Genomic DNA, 25,444 nt, shown 5'->3' with positions numbered 1-25,444 from the left:
CCCGGGAGAGCGCGGATGAGCTCCCTCTATCAGCTCTAGCTCCATGCGGAGACATGAGAGAAGCCTCCCACAAGGATGGTAAAAACATCAAAAACATCCGGGCGTCCCCTGGGGCAACGTCCTTGCAGACGGCCAGTTCTCTCACACCAGTTGCTCCTGACATGAAAAAAAAAACTCCTGCATTACTTTTAACAGCCTCTATGAACCATGGCTTACTCCTGGGACTGAATTGTTGTCATTTCATATGAACCGTTAGATTTACACCCGCCAGCTCTGTTTCTTGAAAATCAAGATGTTCTGCTTGGGAAATGTAAGGACCCCAACTGTTTGCAAGAGAGTGAGATAAGATGGTTCCTATGATTCCACATGGGATCCCATATTCCTGTAGGAATTAAGCATTGTAAAAAGGTAAAGGTTTCCCCTTGACATGAAGTCCAGTCATGTCCGACTCTGGGGGGTGGTGCGCATCTCCATTTCTAAGCCGAAGAGCCAGCGTTATCCATAAATGCCTCCAAGGTTATTTGGCCGGCATGACTGCATGGAGTGCCGTTACCTTCCCGCCGGATCAGTACCTATTGATCTACTCACATTGGCATGTTTGTGAACAGCTAAGTTGGCAATATTCAGCATCTCACATATATTACTGACTTGGCATGTGCAAATCGCTATCACTTACATGAATTCTGGTTGTTCTTAGAGAACATATCCATAACAAGCTTTCACATATTGTGATGCTGTTGATAGTCTGAGATATGTGTCTCCACACAACTTTTATATCAGAGGAAAATTACAATGAACTATCCCTAGCACTTCCTTAGAGACAGTTCATCCTTCTTTTTCCTTTAACAATCAGAACACAGAATAAGTCTGTTTAATAGAAGGTTGGGGAATATATGCTCCTCGAGATGTTGGATTGCTATTCCTAACCAGCTTGACCATTTGTGAGGGGAGATGGGAGTAGAAGGTCATCAATATCTGTTGTGGCACAGTTTTCCTACCACCACCATCACCATTTATCAAAAACATGTTTATTTCCAATATCTTAGGCACCAGATCCTTGCTGATCTTGGAAACTCAGCAGGGCCAGCCCTGGTTGGTACTTGGTTGGAAGACCATGAAGAAATACTAGGCGCTGTAGGCAATATATCAGAGTAAAAAACTAGCAAGCCCACTTCTGAGTATTCCCAATGAAATCCATGAGATTGCCATAAGTCGACAGACGACTCAATGGCACGTGGACACACACATATGTTCTCATGAAATGTACTCTTGGTTTGGGTGGACTCTTACATGCCACCAAAATAGAGGACATGCAACACCATAAAATAAGCACAAAGGGACACAGATGTACATAACATATTTGGAAATAATGTAAAATTCTAACACATCTCACCATTATAGGAACGTCACTGGGGGTTTTAACTACTAGAAATGTATATTGATAGTGTTAAATAAATAAATAAATGCCAGAAATCTAATTTCCTGTACCAATTGTATTACTATTGGCCACAATGACTAGGCTTTCATTTTTATGCTGTGCAGTCCATCAACAACTAATGGCAAGCAGGACTACAAGTATTACACTCAAACATATCTAGACATTATGTCTAGGTATTAGATATAATAAAATCATGCATTTGATTGCTCCCATTTTTTCAGTAGCTGGTCCTCTCGTATTTTGAATTACAGGGAGACAATGCTCATAACGTATGTTTGAGGCTTTATATGAAATACAGTACTTCATCAAAGTGAGTTGTTACATCTATTTCTTCCATTTGATAGCAGAGAATAAAGACTGAAGATTAAGAAGAATACAGTTCTCAAGAAAGGCTGAACAACTTCTTGAACAGTACCATGGTTCCCATACCAACTGCATAAGATGTCTTCTTTTAAAAACTGGCAACCTATTTCCTGAGAGACACATAGCAGGAAGGAATATACTTCATACATTAGTACTTCAAGGTCTTATAGAGTTTTTACTGAAAGCAGTACAGAACACAAAGGGAATATGATACTTAACATGGTTTCCTGTCTATTGTTGCTTGACCGATAACATCAGAATGCCAACACAACCACTTTAACACATCAGGCCACACAAAGTACATAATTGTGTCGAGAGAGGGGCACTTTAGGTAACAGATCCAAAAGAACTCGGTTCTTATACCACTTAACTGAAGGACCAATTCAGTTATGGTTTCGAAACTGCAAATGAGATCTCATTGTTTGGTCAGGACTGTTGGGGATTGTGGATGATAGAAGCTCTCACGTGTAGCAAACATCATGTCCCATAGAAGGCAGTATTGACTATAAAACTGGTTGATGGTAAAACTGGTTATAAGTAACTATAGTAAAAGGGAAACTGGTTGCTATGTAACTGGTAAGGCAAGCTGGTTATAAAGTATTGACTTGAGATGACTTGTCAAAGCCTGGAACTCTGGGACCAACTGAAGACAGGTTTTGCCTCTAGAATTCCCTGGTGGTCTATGATCTATAACGGCTCTTTCTACCTCAGGAAGAAGGGGGCTTGGCCAACTAACCGACACAAAATGGCTCCATTTTCCTCAGACAAAAAGGCAAACAAAATGGCTGACACAAAACAGGAAAGGCTTTCCAAAACTCCACCCTTATAAACTAACATAAAAGTAACTGCTCCAAACCTATAGGCAAGGAAGCCAAACAAAGGGAAACTGGAACTCATGCCGGTCCAGCACAATCCCTGCTATATGAATGATACAGCCAGACCTCCACACTTCGGGACTGACTTTTGCAGACATGATTATTCATGGATTTGACTAATATGATATCTCTAGTGATCTCTTGCTCTTCCAGCGTGACCACAGACTCATACTGAAGGACCTAGAGATTCCTACAGAAATGTTTCCTTGGGTTTAAAAAAAGTGGATGGTTTATTCACTTTTTCCTCACTTTGTGGGGTTCTGTGCGCATTCAGAAGAAGACCTACAAGCCACTCTAAACACCTTTGCAGAAGCATACAAAACACTCAGTCTCTCACTGAACATTGAGAAAACCAAAGTGCTCTTCCAGCAGGCACTAGCCAAACCCTCCGCAGTGCCAGGAATACATCTTAATGGTGTAACATTAGAAAATGTTGACCATTTCCACTACCTTGGCAGCCACCTCTCCATAAAAGTCAACATTGACGCTGAAATACAACACCGCCTGAGCTCTGCGAGTGCAGCATTTTTCCGAATGAAGCAGAGAGTGTTTGAGGATTGGGACATCCGTAGGGATACCAAGGTGTTTATTATGAAGCTATTGTCCTCCCAACCCTGTTATACGTCTGCAAAACGTGGACTGTCTACAGTCTACAAACATCACACTCAACTCCTGGAACAATTCCATCAGTGTTGCCTCTGAAGAATCCTGCAAATCTCTTGGGAAGACAGGCGGACAAATGTCAGCATGCTGGAAAAGCAAAGCCCGTTATCATTGAAGCGATGCTGCTACGCCATCAACTCCACTGGACTAGCCACGTTGTCCAAATGCCCGATCATCATTTCCTAAAGAGTTGCTATACTCCCAACTCAATAACGGGAAATGGAATGTTGGTGGACAGGAAAAGAGATCTAAAGATGGGCTGAAAGCCAGCCTTAAAAACTGTGGCATAGACACCGAGAACTGGGAAGCCCTGGCTCTTGAGAGCTCTAACTGGAGGTCAGCTGTGACCAGCAGTGCTGTGGAATTTGAAAAGGCTCGAATGGAGGGCAAAAGGGGGAAATGTGCCAAGAGGAAGGTGCGTCAAGCCAACCCTGACTGGAACCGCCTTCTATCTGGAAACCAATGTCTTCACTGTGGAAGAACCTGCGGGTCAAGAATAGGGCTCCACAGTCACCTACGTACCCACTGCCAGAACACTACACCTGGAAGACAATCATCCTTGGACAACGAGGGATCGCCTAAGTACGTAAGTAAGTAAGCACACCTAACTCTAGTAAATGAGGAGACTTTACTGTGTTTTCTTTTTATTCGTTTTTAAAAACAGCCAAATAATCAAGAAAGACCATGGATGAACAATTAGAAAATACATTACAATAAATATATGTAATCAATGAAACCAGAATAAGTAGTAGTATAAAACTGACAGGACTGAGTTGTAAAGAAAACTATGTGAATGATGGGGTAGGGGTGGCAGGAGTGTAGATTTGAGATCAGATTGAGTACTTTCAAAAATATTAATTTAAAAACCGGCCAAGACCTTCCGAAGAACCTAAGGAAAAGAGGAATGGAAAGAAAGTGCCCTTACTTTACCTATACAACTATATCCACTCTTACAAGTATAAACAGAACTTTGCAAAACAATAATGCCAGAACAACATAAGCGTGTCCATTACAATTCTAACTGCAGCATATATTGGTAAATCAATAGTTGAATAATGTTGGGAGCCCTTTGTCTGAAACACCCTTCAATCTGTATTCAGCCCATTAACCTGAGTCTCAGAGTAAGAAATTTACTTTAAGAAGTCCAAGTGAAGCTATTCTCCTGATATTCCCTGCGTTCATACAATGTTGTTTAGAAGTTCTCTTGGAGCTAAAACTTGGCAAACACAGGAAATGAAATTCTTATCTCAACGTCTGGGGAAGTTAAGTAAGTGAAGCTGATGGCACTTGAAATGAAGAAAAACAGACCCAGGAGAAATGAATCATTGATACCAATCCCTAAATATTAATAAGATACAAGAAAAGAGGGTACTTCATTCAACTTTGCACTTAGCCCAAATGTTCAAACTGGAGAAGAAACACATCTTGCCTGCTGGATGAACCGTTCAAAGCCAATCAAGAGCCAGTTCTTTGCAATGAAGAAATTGGGATCTTTCCAAATGTGGTGTAGATTATTTATTCAAATCAGAAAGGAAGAAGCAGTGCTTTAGACTTAGCGAGATTATAGTATCAAAATTTCAGTTCAGATTGGACTCCCGGTCCCTCGGGGACAGCTGAAGGCCCTACATGAAGAAGGGCCGAAAGAAATCCAAAATAACTGCAAAAGGCCTGCTTTTGACATTTATATCACTATCAGATGCAATTTGACACAAATTCAATTTCCATGGTCCCTTTTATTCATCTGATTATTTGATTTGTAATCCCCTTTTCTCCCAAAATAGCCCATGCCAATAATACTGTTTTCCAGCCTCCTTTTTTCTCATAAGGTGGACCTGTTGATGTCTTTTGACCATGTTCAACATCTTTAGATGAATTAGATGAAGGATTAGAAGGCATGATCATCAAGTTTGCAGACAACACCAATTGGGAGGGATAGCCCTGACAGGGACAGTGCATCACCACAGTCATACTTATGTAATCATGCAAATGCTCCATCCCCGATCATAGACCAGGAGTAACAGGAACATCCTTGGGAGAGTAATGGGCTCTCGGATGTATCTCAATGGATTGTCATTGATGAATGCACTGGGGATGTTGAGGAGGAGGACAACACTTTACACCTACATGATTCACTTCAACAGGAACACTCTTCAGGGGACATACACACTGTCTTGCACAAAAGGGACCCTGTCAATCCTCAAAGGAAACAGGTCTTGGTAGTAGGTGACTCCCTCCTTAGAGGAACGGAAGCCATCATTTCCAGACCGGATGGGATGGCTCGAGAAACATGCTGCCTCCCGGGGGCAAAAATACACCATATCACTCAGAGGCTCAGCAGGCTCCTAAAGCCCCATCACCCTCCCCACCTTATGTTGATTCATGTAGGTACCAATGACACCGCTAGGCATACTTTTCAAAAGATCACAAATGATTTTCGAGCTCTGGGAACAAAGCTAAAACTGTATAATGTACATGTGATCTTTTCATCCCTCCTCCCCGTTGTAGGACACGGCTCTACAAGGGCCGGAAAAATAGTACAGGTCAATAACTGGCTCAGAAAATGGTGTCAAGAGGAGCATTTTGGCTTCCTTGACCATGGTCTACTCTTCCAAGAGGATGGACTACTGGCAAGCGATGGGGTGCATCTCACACAAGTAGGAAAACATCTTTTTGCACACAGACTCACAAACCTCATCAGGCGCACTTTAAACTAGATCCACTGGGGGAGGGGAACAACAGCCTGGCGAACACTATATTACCCACGACCACAGGGAACCACCGAAAGGCTAAACGGAGGGCTGCACAAACACAGCAAGGACCAAGTACAGAGAGCACAATAATCCCAAATAAACAGCTCAAGGGGAGGTCACAGGGGCTTACATGTCTTTACACTCATGCTCAGAGCATGGGAAATAAGCAAGACGAACTCCAACTCCTAGCACAGCACCACACATACAATGTCATAGGCATCACTGAAACCTGGTGGGATGACTCCCATCACTGGAATTTAACCATTGGGGGCTATAACCTCTTTCACAGAAATAGATCAAAGGGGAGAGGAGGGGGAGTAGCTTTATATGTCAAAAACAGTTACGTTGCAGAAGAAATGCAAGACTGTAATCCGGGAAACCAGCTTGAAAGCATCTGGATAAGAATCAAGGGAACCGGGACTCAAAAAGATCTTGTCGTGGGTGTCTACTACAGACCTCCGAGTCAGGATGAAGGACTTGATGAAGCCTTCTGTCAACAGCTGACCAAACAGGCACAAAGAAGAGTTATAGTAGTCATGGGCGATTTCAATTATCCCGATATCTGCTGGAAAACAAACTCAGCCAAGAGTACAAAGTCCAACAAATTCCTCACTTGCCTTGCAGATAATTTTATGGTCCAGAAGGTAGAAGAGGCAACAAGGGGATCAGCAACTCTTGATCTAATCTTAAGAAATGTGGAAGACCTGATCAATACAGTTGAAGTGGTTGGATCCTTAGGGGCAAGTGACCATGTGCTCCTGCAGTTTGCAATACAAAGGAATGCTGAAACTAAGACAAGTCAAACACGCATTCTGGACTTTAAGAGAGCTGACTTCCAAAAAATGAAGGAATTACTGAGCGGCATTCCATGGACGCCGATATTAAAAAACAAGGGAGTTAAGGATGGATGGGAGTTTTTTAAAAGTGAAATACTCAAGGCGCAAATGCAAACAGTGCCAACAAAGAAGAAAAATAAGACAAGTGCAAAGAAGCCAGAATGGATGTCCAAAGAACTTCTAACTGAGCTAAAGCTCAAAAGTGACATGCACAAGAAGTGGAAAAGGGGAGAAATCACCAAAGAAGAATTCAAACGTATAGCCAACACCTGTAGGGAAAAGGTTCGCAAGGCTAAAGCGCAAAATGAGCTCAGGCTTGCCAGGGACATAAAAAACAACAAAAAAAGGCTTTTTTGCTTACGTTGGTAGAAAAAGGAAGAAAAAGGAGGCGATAGGGCCATTGCAAGGAGAAGATGGGGTGATGGCGACAGGGGACAGGGAAAAGGCAGAACTACTTAATGCCTTCTTTGCCTCGGTCTTCTCACAAAAAGAAAGCCATCTTCAACCTCAGCAACATGGAATGGACGAAGGATTGGGGGAAATCCAACCCCAAATAGGGAAACAAGTTGTCCAGGAACACCTGGCCACTCTAAACGAATTCAAGTCCCCAGGGCCAGATCAGCTACATCCAAGAGTACTGAAGGAACTAGCGGAAGTTATTTCAGAACTACTGGCAATTATCTTCGAGAGTTCTTGGAGAACGGGAGAAGTCCCAGCAGATTGGAGGAGGGCGAATGTGGTCCCTATCTTCAAGAAGGGAAAAAAGAACGACCCAAACAATTACCGTCCGGTCAGCCTCACATCAATACCAGGCAAAATTCTGGAAAAGATCATTAAGGAAGTGGTCTGCGAACACTTAGAAACAAATGCGGTCATTGCTAATAGTCAACACGGATTTACCAAAAACAAGTCATGCCAGACTAATCTGATCTCTTTTTTCGATAGAGTTACGAGTTGGGTCGATACAGGGAATGCTGTGGATGTAGCGTACCTGGATTTCAGTAAGGCCTTCGACAAAGTCCCCCACGACCTTCTGGCAAACAAACTAGTAAAATGTGGGCTAGACAAAACTACGGTTAGGTGGATCTGTAATTGGCTAAGCGAACGAACCCAAAGGGTGCTCACCAATGCGTCGTCTTCATCATGGAAAGAAGTGACAAGTGGAGTGCCGCAGGGCTCCGTCCTGGGCCCAGTTCTGTTCAACATCTTTATTAACGACTTAGACGAAGGGTTAGAAGGCACGATCATCAAGTTTGCAGACGACACAAAACTGGGAGAGATAGCCAACACTCCAGAAGACAGGAGCAGAATTCAAAACGATCTTGACAGACTAGAGAGATGGGCCAAAACTAACAAAATGAAGTTCAACAGGGACAAATGCAAGATACTTCACTTCGGCAGAAAAAATGGAAATCAAAGATACAGAATGGGGGACGCCTGGCTTGACAGCAGTGTGTGCGAAAAAGACCTTGGAGTCCTTGTGGACAACAAGTTAAACATGAGCCAACAATGTGATGCGGCTGCTTAAAAAGCCAATGGGATTCTGGCCTGCATCAATAGGGGAATAGCGTCTAGATCCAGGGAAGTCCTGCTCCCCCTCTATTCTGCCTTGGTCAGACCACACCTGGAATACTGTGTCCAATTTTGGGCACCACAGTTGAAGGGAGAGGTTGACAATCTGGAAAGCGTCCAGAGGAGGGCGACTAAAATGATTAAGGGTCTGGAGAACAAGCCCTATGAGGAGCGGCTTAAAGAGCTGGGCATGTTTAGCCTGCAGAAGAAAAGGCTGAGAGGAGACATGATAGCCATGTACAAATACGTGAAGGGAAGTCATAGGGAGGAGGGAGCAAGCTTGTTTTCTGCTGCCCTACAGACTAGGACACGGAACAATGGCTTCAAACTACAGGAAAGGAGATTCCACCTGAACATCAGGAAGAACTTCCTCACTGTGAGAGCTGTTCAACAGTGGAACTCTCTCCCCGGGGCCGTGGTGGAGGCTCCTTCTTTGGAGGCTTTTAAGCAGAGGCTGGATGGCCATCTGTCGGGGGTGCTTTGAATGCGATTTCCTGCTTCTTAGCAGGGGGTTGGACTGGATGGCCCATGTGGTCTCTTCCAACTCTACTATTCTATGATTCTGTGATTCTATGATTCTATAGCCAATACTCCAGAAAACAGGAGCAAAATTCAAAACAATCTTAACAGATTAGAGAGATGGGCCAAAACAAACAAAATGAAGTTCAACAGGGACAAATGCAAGATACTCCACTTAGGCAGAAAAAAATGAAATGCAAAGATACAGAATGGGGGACATCTGGCTCAACAGCAGTACATGTGAAAAGGATCTTGGAGTCCTCTTGGACAAAAAGTTAAACATGAGCCAAAAATGTGATGCAGTGGCTTAAAAAGCCAATGGGATTTTGGCAAGCTTGTTTTCTGCTGCCCTGGAGACTAAGTCGTGGAACAACGGCTTTAAACTACAGGAAAGGAGATTCCCCATGAACATTAGGAAGAACTTCCTCACTGTGAGAGCTGTTCAGCAGTGGAACTCTCTCCCCCAGACTGTGGTGGAGGCTCCTTCTTTGGAAGCTTTTAAGCAGAGGCTGGATGGCCATCTGTCAGGGGTGCTTTGAATGCGGTTTCCTGTTTCTTGGCAGGGGGTTGGACTGGATGGCAAGGTCTCTTCCAACATATGATTCTATGTTAGTTGGCCTGGAGTTGTTTTTGTCACATCATTGGGTTTTTTATTAGAGATTTTGAAAACAGCAAGGAGACAATAAGAAAGATTTAAAGTTTTAAAGGGATTGTGTCTATCTCTAAGATTATAATGTGAATTCATAAAACCAAAAAAAGGATTTTGCACAAAATCATTATAACTCGAGAAGAGAGATAATGGCTAGGTGCGTTATTTCACATTTGCATTTAATGTACACTTGAACAGAACTTTTATTTTCTATATTGATTATATAAATGGAAAACAGATAACATCAAAAGTGTCATTATTAAGGAGTATTCCGTGGGCTTTAATGACAAGGATGTCTTGTCCTGCTACTGCTTTTATTGGAAATCAGAAACTTGTGCGAATGTTCTCCCCCCCCCCCCCCCCCCCCCGCCCGGTATTTCATAGAATTATAGAGTTCGAAGAGTCCTCGTACGCTATCCAGTCCAACCCCCTGCCAAGAAGCAGGAAATTACATTCAAAGCACCCCTGACAGATGGCCATCCAGCCTCTGTTTAAAAGCTTCCAAAGAAGGAGCCTCCACCACAGTCTGGGGGAGAGAGTTCCACTGTCAAACAGCTCTCACAGTGGGGAAGTTCTTCCTAATGTTCATGTGGAATCTCCTTTCCTGTAGTTTGAAGCCATTGTTCCGCGTTCTAGTCTCCAGGGCAGCAGAAAACAAGCTTGCTCCCTCCTCCCTATGACTTCCCCGCATTTATACATGGCTATCATGTCCCCTCTCAGCCTACTCTTCTGCAAGCTAAAAATGCACAGCTCTATCAGCCACTCCTCATAGGGCTTGTTCTCTCGACCCTTTATCATTTTAGTTGCTCTCCTCTGGACACATTCTGGCTTATCAACATCTCCCTTCAATTGCGGTGCCCAGAATTGGACACAGTGTGATTCCAGGTGTGGTCTGACCAAGGCAGAATAGAGGGGTGGCATTACTTCCCTGGATCTAGACACTATACTCCTATTTATGCAGGCCAAAATCCCATTGGATTTTTTAGCTGCCAAAAGACATTGTTGGCTATTGTTTAACTTCTTGTCCACAAGGACTCCAAGATCTTTATCACACGTACTGCAGTTGAGACAGGCATGCCCCATTCTGTATCTTTGCATTTCATTTTTTCTGCCTAAGTGGAGTATCTTGCATTTGTCCCTGTTGAAGTTCATTTTGTTAGTTTAGGCCCATCTCTCTAATCCATTAAGATTGTTTTAAATGCTGCTCTTGTCTTCTGGAGTATTAAGTATCCCTCTCCATTTGGTGTCGTCTGCAAACTTGATCATCATGCCTTCTAACCCTCCATCTAGATCATTAATAAAGATATTGAACAGAACTGGGCCTAGAATATAACCCTGCGGCACTGAACTTGTCATTTCTTTCCAGGATGAAGAGGAAGCGTTGGTGAGCACTCTCTGGGTTCATTCATCTATCAGAAAACATGGATAAAGAAAAGGCAGTGACGAAAAACGTCCAGGTGGTTCCAGAATGCCCTTTCATACCTGAGTGACACATTTATTCTGAAAATTGTAAACCAGGCACGCTAATATTCATTGGGGCCAACCCCACCATAGACAGATTGAGGCAATTTTAAATGGCAGATTTTGACGGTGATGAAAGAGCACCCAACTTTTGACTGTTTAATGTGTTGTTGTGCTTTTATTGATGAGAATGGGAGAATTACTTCTGGAATGTTCTTCCTCGAATGCCAAAATATCTTGGCTGGCTCTTATATCTGTGCATCTTAGGATGAAGAGCGAGAGTGCCATTTCCTGTTCTGTGGTGTATTAATACTTTCATAATAATTGTTACTTTATATGTGAATACAATAAATTGGCAAATAGAACTTTTTCACTTTCGGAGCTTCCCCCCACCCCAATTATATCAGTATGCATCAACTGCAACAATCCAAATTTGGAAAACTTTTAATGAGAGAAACAAAGAAAGCATTTTTTTTTCAGTCTGAGCTGCTTTCAGTGCCTCTGGAAATCCCCAAAGGACACAAAATAGTGAAGAGATAGGCTCTAGTTTTAATTATTGTATTAAAATTCTTCCAAGCTAGTACACACCACTAGAAAGGCAAGTTAATTAGAATGCCAGCACAGTTCCTCTCATACTCTATGAAGGTTTCTGTTATATTTTCTTCTTATTCCTACCCAACGGTTAGACCCAGAAGTCTCTCCTAAATATATTTACAATACTCTTTATATAAAGCTAATTTTCACCCATAAAAGTGAATGGATTTCACTGGTTTTGTGGGACAACGTGAAAGAGTTGCAACTTGTAACTCCACTGAGGGGGAAGGAAAACATGCCTCACTTGGAAGGAAGTCACGACAATTCTTAAATCGAAGTGAATCACTTTTGGAAGAAAGAAGCAGATGTTGAACATCACGTATCTGAAATTTCAAAATCCAAAATCATCCACATGGGTGGCTGAGATAGCAATACCTTTGCTTTCTGATGGTTCAATGTACAGTGTTCCCTCACTTATTGCGGGGGTTAGGTTCCAGGACCACCCGCAATAAGTGAAAATCCGTGAAGTAGGGACACTATATTTATTTTAATATTTATACATTATTTTAGTAGTTATACACTATTTTAAGTCTTTATCAACTAATTGTGTGTTGATAAATCTCCTCCTTCTCCTCCTGTTGCCGCTTGGGCTCCTTTTCTAACCCTTTGGCTTCTCCTTCCTCCCTTCCTTAGGCTGTAAATTGTAATTTTTTATGATTTATAATAGTCTTTTAGAGTTTATTGAAAAACTGCGAAACAGCGAATCTGAGAAAAGTGAACCGCGAAGTAGTGAGGGAACACTGTACACCAATTGTGTTTCTTGCACAAAAGTGTTAAAAGTTTGTATAAGATTAACTTCTGGCTACAAAGTGTATATGAAGCATAAATGAATTTCATGTTTGGACTTAGGTAATATATACACAGGTATTCCAAAATCGGGGGGGGGGGGGGGTGTCTGAAATCTCAAATACCTCTGGTCCCATAAAGGGTATTCAAACAGTATATCAGTGATTCTCAACCTGTAAGTCCCCAGGTGTTTTGGCCTACAACTCCCAGAAATCCCAGCCAGTTTACCAGCTGAAGGCCAAAACATCTGGGGGCCTACAGGTTGAGAACCACTGCCTTCCATATCCCCAAACCCATTGTACATTCTTCTGCCAGTCTCTTGCCTATAAAAATGCAATTTATATTTATGTAAACTAGAACGGCAAAACTATCACCCTTCTCCACTAGATGTAGGCAAAAATAAGCTGCTTCAGCCTCTCCTAGATTGTGACTTCTGCCTCAATGAAATTTGTCATCTTGACCACACTATAATGTTGCTTGGTCCAGTTTTCATCTGTGAAATGTTGGTATAGCACCATGATTCTGCTTTAACTATCATGGTTAAATCCTGGGCTTTATAATTTGGTGAGATACCTCAGCAATTTGGCCGAGAACGAGAAATGCACATAAATCCCATGATTGTGTAATATGGAATCATTATTGTAATTATGTTCCAACTATGTAGTGTGAAAGAGACCCAAAGAAAACAGCTTCCTATGTTAATATGGCAAAAAGGAATTAGGCTTTGGAGATGCATGGTCCCATGGACAGAGATTTTCTCATTTGTCAGAACATTCTTAGTTGGAGAGTGGGCAAAGGTGAACCCTAAGGTCACATGCAAACTCCAGAGCGGTTATTGCAGCCTCCAGCAACTCCAAACCATGTATTTTCTGCCCAAATGCCACTATTCAGGCCTGTAGCGAGGGGGGGGGGGTTAGGGGTTCAACCCCCCCCCCCCAATTTTTTCAGGTTAAAAAAAAAAACCTGGTTTACTCTTTTTCCCTCGCCCCCTCCGTTTTTCTCTTCACCTACTTTCAGAACCCTTTCACCTCCCTCACTTTCCTATCAATATATTGTTCCACCACTTTCGATGTATTATGTTTCTTTACAAAATAAAAAATAATGAGCAGAAAAAAAACCTGGTTTACTCATGAATTTTAACTGGTTAACCAAAACCCCATGCTAAGTCTATGAGACGTAAAACATTAAGAGTCCCTCCAGGCACTATCTCAAGCAGATATTGACAGGTCTGAAACCGGGGGGGGGGGGGGGGGGGGGGTCAGGGGTTCACCCCCCCCCCAAATTTTCAAAACCCATCCCAAAAATTTTTTCTGGCTATGGCCCTGCCACTATTGGAGCCTTCTAGGAAGGGTAATAGAAGTGTCCCTCTGTAATTTTTTAAAAGAAGTAGACATCTGCTTACTTCTGGTTTTGGTTTTTATTTTTACGCAGGATAGACAACCCAAGGAAGCTCGCATTTCTACTACAAACTATCATGGGAACTTTGCCTTTCACAACTGAAAAGACTATTAAGTTTAATTAAAGGATGCCTATTGGGTCCAATCACCTCCAATCACACGTGTCTTCTTTCTCTTTTGTTTATGCTCAACTGCTTTCAAACATTTTGTGCCACCTCAAAGCTGATAAACACACACAGCCTATTCTGAACTATTCCATGTTCCTTTTTCATTTTCACACCTAATGCACATTATATCAGGCACATCCTTTAAAAAATGTTATTTCCCTGCCTACTGAAGCCTTCAAATTTTACAGTTATAACATACTCACACTGAGAACATTTGGCTGAGATTCCACAGCCTCCAACTAATAGTAGGAATTTATCTGTGTCCCTGCCCCCAAATTGTAGACTTTGAAGAATTGAACACAGCAATAAAGTAAAGTGATTTTATTGGCACTTGGTGCTCCTGTGTTTGGGCAATGTAAAAACAGGAGGAGAATTGATCCAAAGAGTATAAAAGATCCATTTGAGCATTTAATGTCCTTTACACACAGCATTGTTTTCTAACATTAGCTTTCTTAACGCATGTATCCAAAAGTCCATACTCTCAACAGTTTGAAGAGCTGGGAGAGACATAGGCAGAGAAGCTGGAGGAGCTCCTGTTGTGTAACACTGCAAGCTTTCACAAGATGGTGTCCAAAACAGTTTCACAACAAGCAATTTACATAGTGTTCTCAAAAGACAGGAGTGGAGAGCAACCCCTTTTCAAGGCTCACAGCTCATTGACAGATATCTGACAGACATTGTGAACTGCATCTATTAAAAATGATTTTGTTCAAAGTGAACTGGGATCATGGGAGCTTATCTGAATGCTCTTGGCAGACGTTACCAGCTTGTATATCTGGGAGTAAGGCCTATTGAATCCAAATGGTCCTATTAGTGGCAAAAAAAACCCCACAAATGTACCTGGGAGTATGACCCACTGAACTAAATGAGGGTTGCTTCAGAGTAGGCATGCACCAGATTGCACTAGGTCAGTGGTTCTCAACCTGTGGGTCCCCAGAAGTTTTGGCCTTCAACTCCTGGAAATCCTAACAGCTGGTTAACTGGCTGGGATTTCTGGGAGTTGTAGGCCAAAACACTGGGGACCCACAGGTCAACAACCACTCACTAGGTGGCATCTGATTTATGACAGCAAAGCATTACTTGATGTTGAAGTCACCAAGTAAAAAACAAGTGTACGCAAATTCATGAATTAGTTAGTTATAAAATAGAGAAGAAAAGCTAGATTTAAAAATCTTTCAATACACAGCCATGCTAAGATTACTAGTCTCAAGGACCCACAAGAGGTCTATTTTATAACTACTCTGCTGCACCACAAATGCTATAACATTCTCTATGGTGATAGAATATAAAGGTAAAGAAAAGATATTAGTAGTATAAGCTTTCATAGACTAAGGCTGTGTCTACATAGGCCCAATAAAGCAAATTAACTTTGCAACTGCTGCGAGGAGTCCACACTGCTTACAGCTGGTTCCACAGCAGAAATGTAGTTTCCAGCTATTAGTCGGGTGCAAGAAAAACTACAATTTACTTCGAAGCTTTCTGAAAGCTTCAGAGTGATGCCAGTGTTTCTGAGGTGTGGACAGCTGCATCCGACAAGATTCAGTGTCTCCAAGTCAAACAGCTGGAAACAGTTACCTGTCAATGCCTTGCTGGCAGCATTGCTTCTGCTGATCTTATAGCTGGAGGCCTCATCAGAACAAAATTGCCAGCAAGATGGCTTTTGGATGGCAAAATAGCAGCAGCAGCCCCAATGCACTCGTGGCCTTGCTGGCCACCAATGGGTCCAGCTCTGTTCCTTTGCCACATTTAGAGCTGCTCTGGAGCACAGTACTCTACATCAGTGGTTCTCAATCTGGGGTCCGCTGCTGTTTTTGGCATTCAACTCTCAGAAATCCTAACAGCTGGTAAACAGGCTGGGATTTCTGGGAGTTGGAGGCCAAAAACATCCGGGGACCCCAGGTTGAGAACCACTGCTCTAGAATATTTTGGCAGACTAACGACCTCAACACACTAGAGTTTGGATCCACTTTAAATCCACTTCAGTGAAGGATCTTTAAATAGCTCAACCAGACAGGTCCTGAGCCTCATCAAACTACAAACCCCAGAATTCTGTAGGAGGCAGAAACTGGATTCATGTTCTAGTGTGATGAGGCACAGTAGACTTTAGTGTAGGCTTTTGAGTCTACAAAAGCTTATGCTACCCATTTCTTTCTCTCTATTAGTCTTACTGCTACAAGAACCTTTTACAAATTAACATTCTCCATTACCACTTGGCAAGATTGTCAGAGGCGAACAACTTATATCATGGCAGGGTCTCTCTATCTCTCAAGTAATTTGGTCAAGCTTGGAATTAGCATAATAAACAATGCAGTCATTTAAACCCCTTGGGTTTACACCATGATCACACATTCATCACAACTGTCCGAGCCCCTCTCTATAGGTAAAAGATTTCATAGCTCTGGATTTATTTTTTCATTATCATAAATGGGAATTAACAATATTTTGAAAGGAAGTGCTTCTAAACAAATTCCAACCTACTCCCATTTTTCTGTAAGTCCTGATCATTATAGGAAAGGATTTTTTTTTGCATCTCCCTTCTACCAGTATCATCAGGCATATTGGCACCAAGTATAATTTTGTGAAGTTGAACCTGTCCTGTTTTTGCCATTTTCAAAAGGAATTAGAATATTTTGTTTTTAAAAAGTACATTAATGCATTTTGGAGATTGGCTCTGTTTCCCTAATGAGCCACTGGAGAGCTTCGTGTCGTCCTTGTCGTTCAAGTTCGGCCCCAACCACCTCTCTGCATTTTCTATGGTAGTCATTCACCCAGTCACACTAAAAAGTGAGAAAACATAAAAGAATTATCAGCCAAGAAGAAAGGGGAATTGCATCTTAATTTCTGACCATCATGACTATCACTTGGAAGGAGAAAGGGGTGTGAAGGACACTTTCAGACTATATTCTAAAAAACTCAAATAGCTAAAGTTGAAGGCAAAAACTCATAGCCCTTGTCTGTCAAGAGGCACTCACTTGCAGCATACAGTGCTCCTTGCTCGCTGTCTTTACTATTCCTTCTTTTACAATACTCAGGAAATATTTTATGTCATGTTTCCAGAGTTGTGTGCTGTTGTTGCTTTCACTTCAACAGTTGATGCTGGCATTTCTAAAAAAACAGCATCAGTTACTAGAAAAATAAGAATGTCAGCACTCATTTAATGCTAAGGAGGTTCCGTGAGAGTATGTGCTTCTCAGCAGAAAACCACCCTGCTCTTCCACTTGCAACTAACTGCAAATGACTGGAGCTATCTATAAGACTTGGCACTTGGCTTATAGCCTTTGGGCATTTATGTAACTCAGAGGAAAGCCTCTGAGAAATGTTGGATTCTGCTAGTTGACTTGCTGTATTACATACAGATATGTTTCGTTTTCACTGTTGACTTGAAGTCAGATGGAAAGCACGTGGTTCTCCAAATATTTTTAAGTTACAGGCTATGTTGGCTAAGACTGCTGGAATTTGCAGTTCAATAGCATCTAGATGGGCACACATTTTCTAAAAGGACTGCATTTACAATATGATTGGCTGACAATGTTTCTTTCTAATATCAATTTCTATTTTTCTTAGTTCTGAATGTCAGACCTATCAGTGTTATGTCTGTTGTGAATGAAAGCGATTTGTAACAAAACACTGCAGTGGGGAATGTTCCTATTCAGGTTAAGGCCAGACAGTCATCCACCCCAAAACCCTTTATACTTCATTTCAGGTATGGGCAAACCAGCCCTCCAGACGTTTTGGACTTCAACTCCCACAATTCCTAACAGCCTACCGACTGTTAGGAATTGTGGGAGTTGATGTTCAAAACATCTGGAGGGCTGAAGTTTGCCCATACCTGAAATGAAGCATAAAGGGTTTTGGGGGGATGACTGTTTGGCCTTAACCTGAATAGGAACATTTTGCTTCATTTTGTAAAGTGGCTATATTTCCACAAACATGGTGTTCTCCCAAATCTACTAATACTTCTCTCTTGAATATCTATTTTTTGTTGTTGTTCTATGCCTTTTCACTTACAACAACCTTAAGGTAAGCCTATCACATGATTTTCTTTGGCTCCCTCTGAGGCTGAAAGATCATTTGCCCAAGGTCATCATCCAGTGAGTTTTCATGGTTGAGGAGGGATTTGAACCCTGGCCTCCAGTGTATCAGTCTAATGCTGAAATCACTACATCACACTGGCTCTCCCCCTTGAGCATAGCTGATGTCATTTTGGCTACATAAGGTACTACAGTTGGAGAACTGAGTTCACTACTGCTAGCCACTAAGATATTTTTTGGTATGGTATGTAATATTGTGTAATAAAAAAAAGAAAGCGACTGAAGCAGTGTCATTCTGAATGAGTTGCATTTTATAGCCTAGATAAGACGATTGGAAAATATCAATCACTATCATCTGCAAGATACTGAAGTCATTTTTGGAACTGTTTGTAAATCTGGAAGTCCTCCTGTCAATCCAAGCTGCAATTTTCTCCCAAGCAACCATTAAATTATCTCCCACTATCTTTCAGTTAAGTTTGATAAGAAATATGGCTATGACAGATTTGCCTCGAAATAAGTGCTATTGTGGATATTGCCATTTTAATATGTCCTATCTGGGAATGAGGGGAGCCAACCTGATAGCAAAAGCCTGAATATTTATTTTTGAAAAGGGCAATTTATTCTTCTCTTACCTCCTTTTGGGTCAGCAAGTGAACATTTATCATTTTGGTCTGGATTGGAACCAGGGTCAGAGGTTCGAAAGTCAAACTCCCTCTATTACTGAAGTTATACTGTTAAAGGAAAAGAATAATGGTTATTGGAGAAAGCTGCTAGCTGAATTATAGTGCTGTTGCTTTTTCCTCCTGTAGACTTCACATAGAGAATATATATAGTTAAGGGGAGTTTGGTTACTATACCAATCTGGACATGTCATCTGTCTCTCTGAAAAGTTCCTCCTGGAACACAGAAAAGAATTTAGAATTGCCTTCCCTAGCTCTGTAAATCCATTTGCACTGAGGAAACGGGAGGCAACTAGATAGATAAGCCTATCAGGGTGCAACACATTCAGCAATGTTGGGGGAGCCTAAATCCAACTGCTATCCCCACTAAAAGATATTCTGGATGGTAATTAAATTCTTAAACCAGGGTTCGTTCTTCAATGCGCTTCAGCCAGACAAGGACACAGAATGGGGCATCCAAAATATCCTGATATGAGCAAGTCAACACTTACATAAATCCACTGCTTTAGTGAAGGGACCACTTGACCGAGGACTATTTTGACCAGGGACCAATCTCCAACATTAGTACCAAAAGGGTTAAGAATCAATTTTTGGTCAACTTTAGATTTGGTTTGGTTATTTGGGGTGCTGATTCAGAAAATTGTATTGGGTAGACCATATCAGCTCTAGTTTCTGATACAGAACATCCAGTAGTCGCCATCTGCTTGCCCACAGAAAACCATATTTAATAATCTAGAGTTGATGTGGTCTGCAGAAAGGAGCAGAAATAAAATGAATAAAATAAAATAAAACAAATGAAGACAAAGGAGGTTCACGGACCAGATTTTTGTTTTCGCGGCCCACGGGTTGAGAACCACTGCTTTAGTGGGTCTATATACAACTGGGACAAGAAACAGATTTTAAGGTCCATGTTACAGTTTCATAGCTCCCATTCCATTTATATGTAAATTTTACTTTTGCCAACAAAACAGTATGAAGATTGAAAGACTCTTTCCAAAGTTAGATTTATATCTTTCAGTAAATAGCAACAACCATATACCAAGAGAGTAGAGGAATGGCTCAAAAGGAAACATGCCTACATGCTAAGCCGATGAAACAAGTAAAAGGTTTCATTCTAGCAGGAAGGCCTTAATGGCTTCATTCAATGTGCTAATAAAAGAAGAACTAATAGATCTGGCAAAGCAGGAAGTCTCATTTCATCTGTATCCTATAGCTAAAAGCCCCTCTTGAGAGCAGATAATCCCATTCTGACACAGTGACTGCCATATTCCAGGCAAGGGTGAAAAGAAGGCTAAGAGATACTTGCTGCTCAGCTCTTGTGTGCTATGACGGCAACAATATCTCACAGCAGCTGCACAAGTTAATTATTTTGTGCCATGGGGAAGCACAGTTTCAGTGCAAGTGTAACATTCACAGGCTCAGTCCACAGAATCTATGGCCAAATGAGAGCTCTCCAATAGAAAACATCCAATCCTATCCTAAAACAAGGCGTGTGAACTCCGTACTTTGTCATGTTCTGCTCTGACTCTTTTTTTGTTGGTATTGGCATTCCTTTTTACATTTTAAAAACTTCCAAAACATGGCAAGGTGGCACAGTTTTTTTCGAGCATACTAAGGAATAACTCACCTTAGTTTTAACTGGAATGACTATGACCACGTTTTCTATTCGGATCCCAAAAGAACCATCTTCATAATAGCCAGGTTCTGTGGAGACAAATTTATCAGAAAACAAATCCCATCACGGACAAATTTCCTAACAACTTTAATTAATGTGTTGTAAGTTTAGATTTACTGTTTAACAACCTGAAGATTTTAAAGGACAATGGGATAAGGAAAAATCCACTCAGACACATACCACATTTCACAGAGAATAGCAGCAAACACTGCTATTGCAGCATAACCGCAGAAATCATTTTGGAGAAGCATAAGGAACTCCAAGTAACAGTTCAGAAATCTTTTTCTTGGGGTTACAAGTCCCAGAATCTTGCCAGGAACATAGTTTACATGTAATCCACCACAAATTGCCTACGTAACCTCAGCCCGCATCTCTCGGCCACAACATAATGGTAGTACAGCACTAACTGCAGCGCTGTCTCTTGTACTCTGAACACTTGTAAGCATGATATAAATCAGTGGTTCTCAACCTTCCTAATGCTATGACCCCCTAATACAGTTCCTCATATTGTGCTGACCCCAACCTTAAAAATTATTTTGTTGCTACTTCATAACTATAATTTTGCTATTGCTATGAATCGCTATGTAAATATCTGATATGCAGGATGTATTTTCATTCACTGGACCAAATTTGGGACAAATACCTGATACACCCAAATTTGAAAACTGGTGGGGTTGGGGAGATTGATTTTGTCATTTGGGAGTTGTAGTTACTGGGATTTATAGTTCGCCATCTGTTTCCAAAAAGGAAGAGAAGGACAGATGGAGAGGTCTTCTCTGCCAAAGGGGTTCCTAAGACCATCAGAAATATGCGTTTTCTGATGGTCTTTGGCGATTGCTCAACAACCCCCCTCGCGACCACCCCCCAGGGGTCCCGACTCCCAGGCTGAGAAACACTGATATACATGCTACATATTTATATAATCATTTTATTATGTTTAATGATTATGGAAGTAATATTGAGCTTCATGGCCTCACCTATAAAACACAGGGAACCAAAATAATCACAAATGCCCATATCAAATGTTCCTGAACTTAAAAGAGGCAGAAGTCCATGGTAGTCACAAAACAGCCAACAGTGATGAAAATATTACCATCAGAAACAACCATCCCGGCTTCCAAAGGTTCATCTGCAAATGTTTTGTAACTGATGCCACATGGGCCTTCATGCACATTTAAGAAAGCGCCAACTCCATGCCCTGTGCCGTGCAGGTAGTCTAAACCTTGATCCCAGAGAGCAGACCGGGCAAAAGAGTCCAGGAGATGACCTACAAGTCACAGTAGAAAAATGTCAATGCACGATGCCCTAATAATATAAACAGAGATCAAACATGACACACTGGTGCTTTTTCTACACCACAGGCTGGAAAGAGGAACAATAAGGAACAGACTGTTTACTTTACTTAAGGTTCTGAAATGGTAGGTTTGAAAGGGCAATCACCTCTCTCTTCTAAAAAGCTCTGCTCATTAGACTCAAACAGTCCCCAGATACAAACACCTCTCTCCTCTGAAACCCTGCATTCCCCAGACTATCACAGCCTGCAAATAAAACCATAGCCTGCAAATATAATCATTTTGTAATGAGGAGGAAAGCAAAAGCAACTAACCTTTGGTTCCATTGGGAAATATGGCTGCACTGACAGCTATATGGCCCTTTAACACGTAGGTAAAGCACTCCTACAAATAATGGAGCAGGATGAATAAAAAGAGCAAAGACAGGAAAGGTCCATTCCACAGATTATCTACATCTAAGAATAAATTCAGGCTTTCTGGGCCGGGGTTGGAAATTGTGGTTTATTTTGATTGTAAGAGACTGTGATTGGTGTATCAAATCAAACCCCAAAGGTGAAGGGTTGATAATAAAGAGCCATTTTTGGCAGCATCAAGGCTTTTGCATTCAGTCTCCATATGGACTGTACCACAGATGCCTCCACTGGCCTCAGGAAACATTTGCATTTTGAGCTTGCTGGAAAAAAATGGTGCAGCTGTATCATCAAAGAAATATGAGCAGAGTTTTGTGGATAAAAATAAAAGACAAACCACGGTCCAAAGCAGTACAATCCCACCTGCTCAAAGTTAACTGCTAAAACAGGTGGATAGTTATTGCCAAATGGAAAAGGAAGCCTGTCAATCTGGGCTGAGCTTTATTTCAAAATACAGACCTTTTGTTCATAGCCAAAAATACCTATCAAAGGAATCAAAATGTATGATGGTTGGGGTTGCTTTTTTAATGTTCAGTTCCATTTTAAGGCCTCCAATTCAAGAAAAAATAGACCAAATAAACTTTCAAAAGACTGCTGAAAATGTAAGAACTACCGCTCACTGTACTAACAGGACAATTCACAAGCATGGTTTTCTATTCCGTTACCCTTTGTGATCAGGGGGCATTAAAAGTCTGTTTCTTCAGCCTCTTTTAAGCCTTACATAACTTCCTCAAAAAAGAAAATCTAAAATCATTTATTCAGAAAAGTCCCTTCATGCCCTTTGGGGCTGTGAGGGAATAATAGAAACACGGAGTTGGAGAAAGCACAAAGGCCATCCAATCCAACCCCCTGCCATGTGGAATATACAATCAAAGCACTCCCTGAAGCTTTTGGATAGATTTCCCCATAAATTTCCATAAGCTAACACTGTGCCAAAGGCTCAGTTAGTTCCTCTCCTTGCTCTCCTTTTGCCAATAGGCAAAGTTTGCATTATCCAAATGGATCTGCATCCTTTATTGGCTGAAGGGTAGAAATGTGTACTTTTTATATGTAATATGCTTTTAATGTCAAGTTATTGTTTTTAATTGATTAAATTGTTTGACTTTTTGTGTGTGTGCCACATAGCATTTTAGCTATTGTGTTTTCACTTACATGGTAAGCCACATTGGCCTCTGCAGTATGAGTAAATCAGAATATAAATCAAATTTCAAAAAATAAACCAGTGCTCCTCAGGCTATTTGTTGTGAAGGTCCAGTAATAATTTTCTTCTTCTACAATACCGTACTTATGCCCACTGGCTACAAGTATTTCTTTCACTCCCTAGAACTCCTTGTGGATAGGCAGCCAATGATTTATTGACCAGCGCTAGTCCAAGGACCAGCATTTTGAGTAGCACTGTTTTAAGTGAGCAGTCTTTTTTTCCAAAGCAGAAGTGCTTAGAGTGGGCCAAGCTCTTGGTAACTTTTAAGAGCAATTTGGTGTCTTAATCTCATTGGTTCTAGAAACCTGCCTATGGTTGTGCTTCTTACTTCAAAGACTGTCCTCTGAGAAGAGTAAATAAGCAAAGGGAAATCGAGTTCGTCCATACCTTTTCATAAGCCGACGGAACACCAAAATGCATAGTTCTTGTCACATCAGTGGTACCGTCCCTTCCAAATGAAACAAAAAACCCACACATTTACAAAAGAGCAGATGGAAGCATCAATAAAGGAGAGAAATATGTTTAAGCTATATTTATGTTAGAGCAGGATCATGGGAAAATACACCAATTTCTTCATATAGACCAGTGGTTCCCAACCTTAGGGCCACGGTCCACTGTGGACCATGAGAAATAAAATAAGTTCTGTGAGACATGCGGGGGAAATCAGCTCTAGATTATTAAATATGGTTTTCTGTGGGTGAGCAGGTGGTGTCTACTGGATGGCATATGTTCTGTATCAGTATCTAGAACTTATGTGGTCTATCCAATGCAATTTTCTGAATCAGCACACCAAATAACCAAACCGAATCTAAAGTTGACCAAAAACTGATTCGTAACCCTTTTGGTACTAATGTTGGAGCGTGGTCCCTGGTCAAAGTGGTCCCTAGTCAGGTGGTCCCTGGTCAAAAAAAGATTGGGAACCACTGATATAGACAAAGAGCATACAAAATGAGACTCTGAAACTTTTGGAACTGTTTTGTTTCTGAGTCAGTGGATTGGCTTCGGACATTAAAATGTGATAAGATTGTCCTTTACCCCTTCAACAGCTGACAAAATATTGCATCTATAGACATTTGAAGTACTGCACTTGCAATTTAAAGTGCAACAATATCCACCAGGTTCTGTGTTGATTAAATATTAAATTCTGATGCTTTTATATTCGCAGCATTTATACAATTTTAATAAATGATCTGATTTTCTTGAGACCAGTGATTAACTTTTGTAAATTAATCATAATTGCTGGTGACCAGAGTACAGAATAGCAAAAACAAAATTAAATAAAAACCTACACAGAGAGGGCAGAGTAGCATGAAAAAGTAATTTAGCTAGATAGCCATGACCTTTCCACACATGGCATCAAACTATGTCTAAACTACAGATAGCTGAAATATCTGCAGGATTCTGAGAGTTGTAGTCCACAAAGCAAGTTGTCGATAAATACAAATGTATCTTGTTTTTCCACCCTTAGTCTTTCCTGTCAGTGGAACCAAATGCTCTCTTAAACAGCATTCCAAAGAAGACAGATCAGTCTCTGGCCACAAATTGGAATACAATTATGTTCTTTGTAAAATAATTGTACTTGTTTGGAAGTTTAGCTCTTCAATGTTATCACTTTCCAAACGATACCCAAACCTATTGAAGGTTTGCATGTTCATGCAAGACCATAAGGTCTCCAAGAATGATAGGAAGCAGTGTCGGAAGCAGCCCTTAAGAGGAAATGAACTTTGCTGTAGCAGAACTCTTCTGTGTCCTTCTGGCTTTTCTGGCATTGAGGTCTCTTGGCTGCTTTTGCTCTCTGCTTGTGGAACATTCCAATCTGGATAACTGTCTGCATTCTGTTTTGGCACAAGCCAAGCTGTTTGAAAAGTTTGGGTGCAAAAGATTTGGATTCATCACAAGATACTTTGCTAAGTGACCTTCAACTCCCTGCTAGCTTTTCTCTCTGTATTTAAGACTCAAGACAGAAGCATTCTATATAGCAGGCATGGGCAAACTTTGGCCCTCCAGGTATTTTGTACTTCAACTCCCAAAATTCCTAACAGCTGGTAAGGCCAAAGTTTGCCCATGCCTGCTATATACTCATGT

At 41.3% G+C, this 25,444-nt stretch overlaps 1 protein-coding gene across 3 annotated transcripts in view; it reads right to left on the bottom strand.

Moving 5' to 3' along the window:
- Positions 1-14,376: 14,376 nt before the first annotated feature.
- The window catches only part of xpnpep1 (X-prolyl aminopeptidase 1), a 62,537-nt gene continuing 51,469 nt past the window's right edge, over positions 14,377-25,444 (bottom strand). For all 3 annotated transcript variants that reach the window (XM_062976272.1, XM_062976273.1, XM_062976274.1), the window contains 6 exons: positions 23,747-23,807; positions 22,063-22,132; positions 21,550-21,723; positions 20,409-20,485; positions 18,734-18,832; positions 14,377-16,847 (listed from right to left, as the gene is read on the bottom strand). In XM_062976272.1, coding sequence (XP_062832342.1) covers positions 16,719-16,847; positions 18,734-18,832; positions 20,409-20,485; positions 21,550-21,723; positions 22,063-22,132; positions 23,747-23,807 — 610 coding nt within the window. In that variant the 3' untranslated portion in view covers positions 14,377-16,718. The remainder of the gene's footprint in view (positions 16,848-18,733; positions 18,833-20,408; positions 20,486-21,549; positions 21,724-22,062; positions 22,133-23,746; positions 23,808-25,444) is intronic.

Source organism: Anolis carolinensis, chromosome 3 (assembly GCF_035594765.1).
Source record: "Anolis carolinensis isolate JA03-04 chromosome 3, rAnoCar3.1.pri, whole genome shotgun sequence".
Taxonomy (NCBI): domain Eukaryota; kingdom Metazoa; phylum Chordata; class Lepidosauria; order Squamata; family Dactyloidae; genus Anolis; species Anolis carolinensis.
Note: the sequence above shows the minus strand (reverse complement) of the source record. Positions and strands in the feature narration are given on the sequence as shown.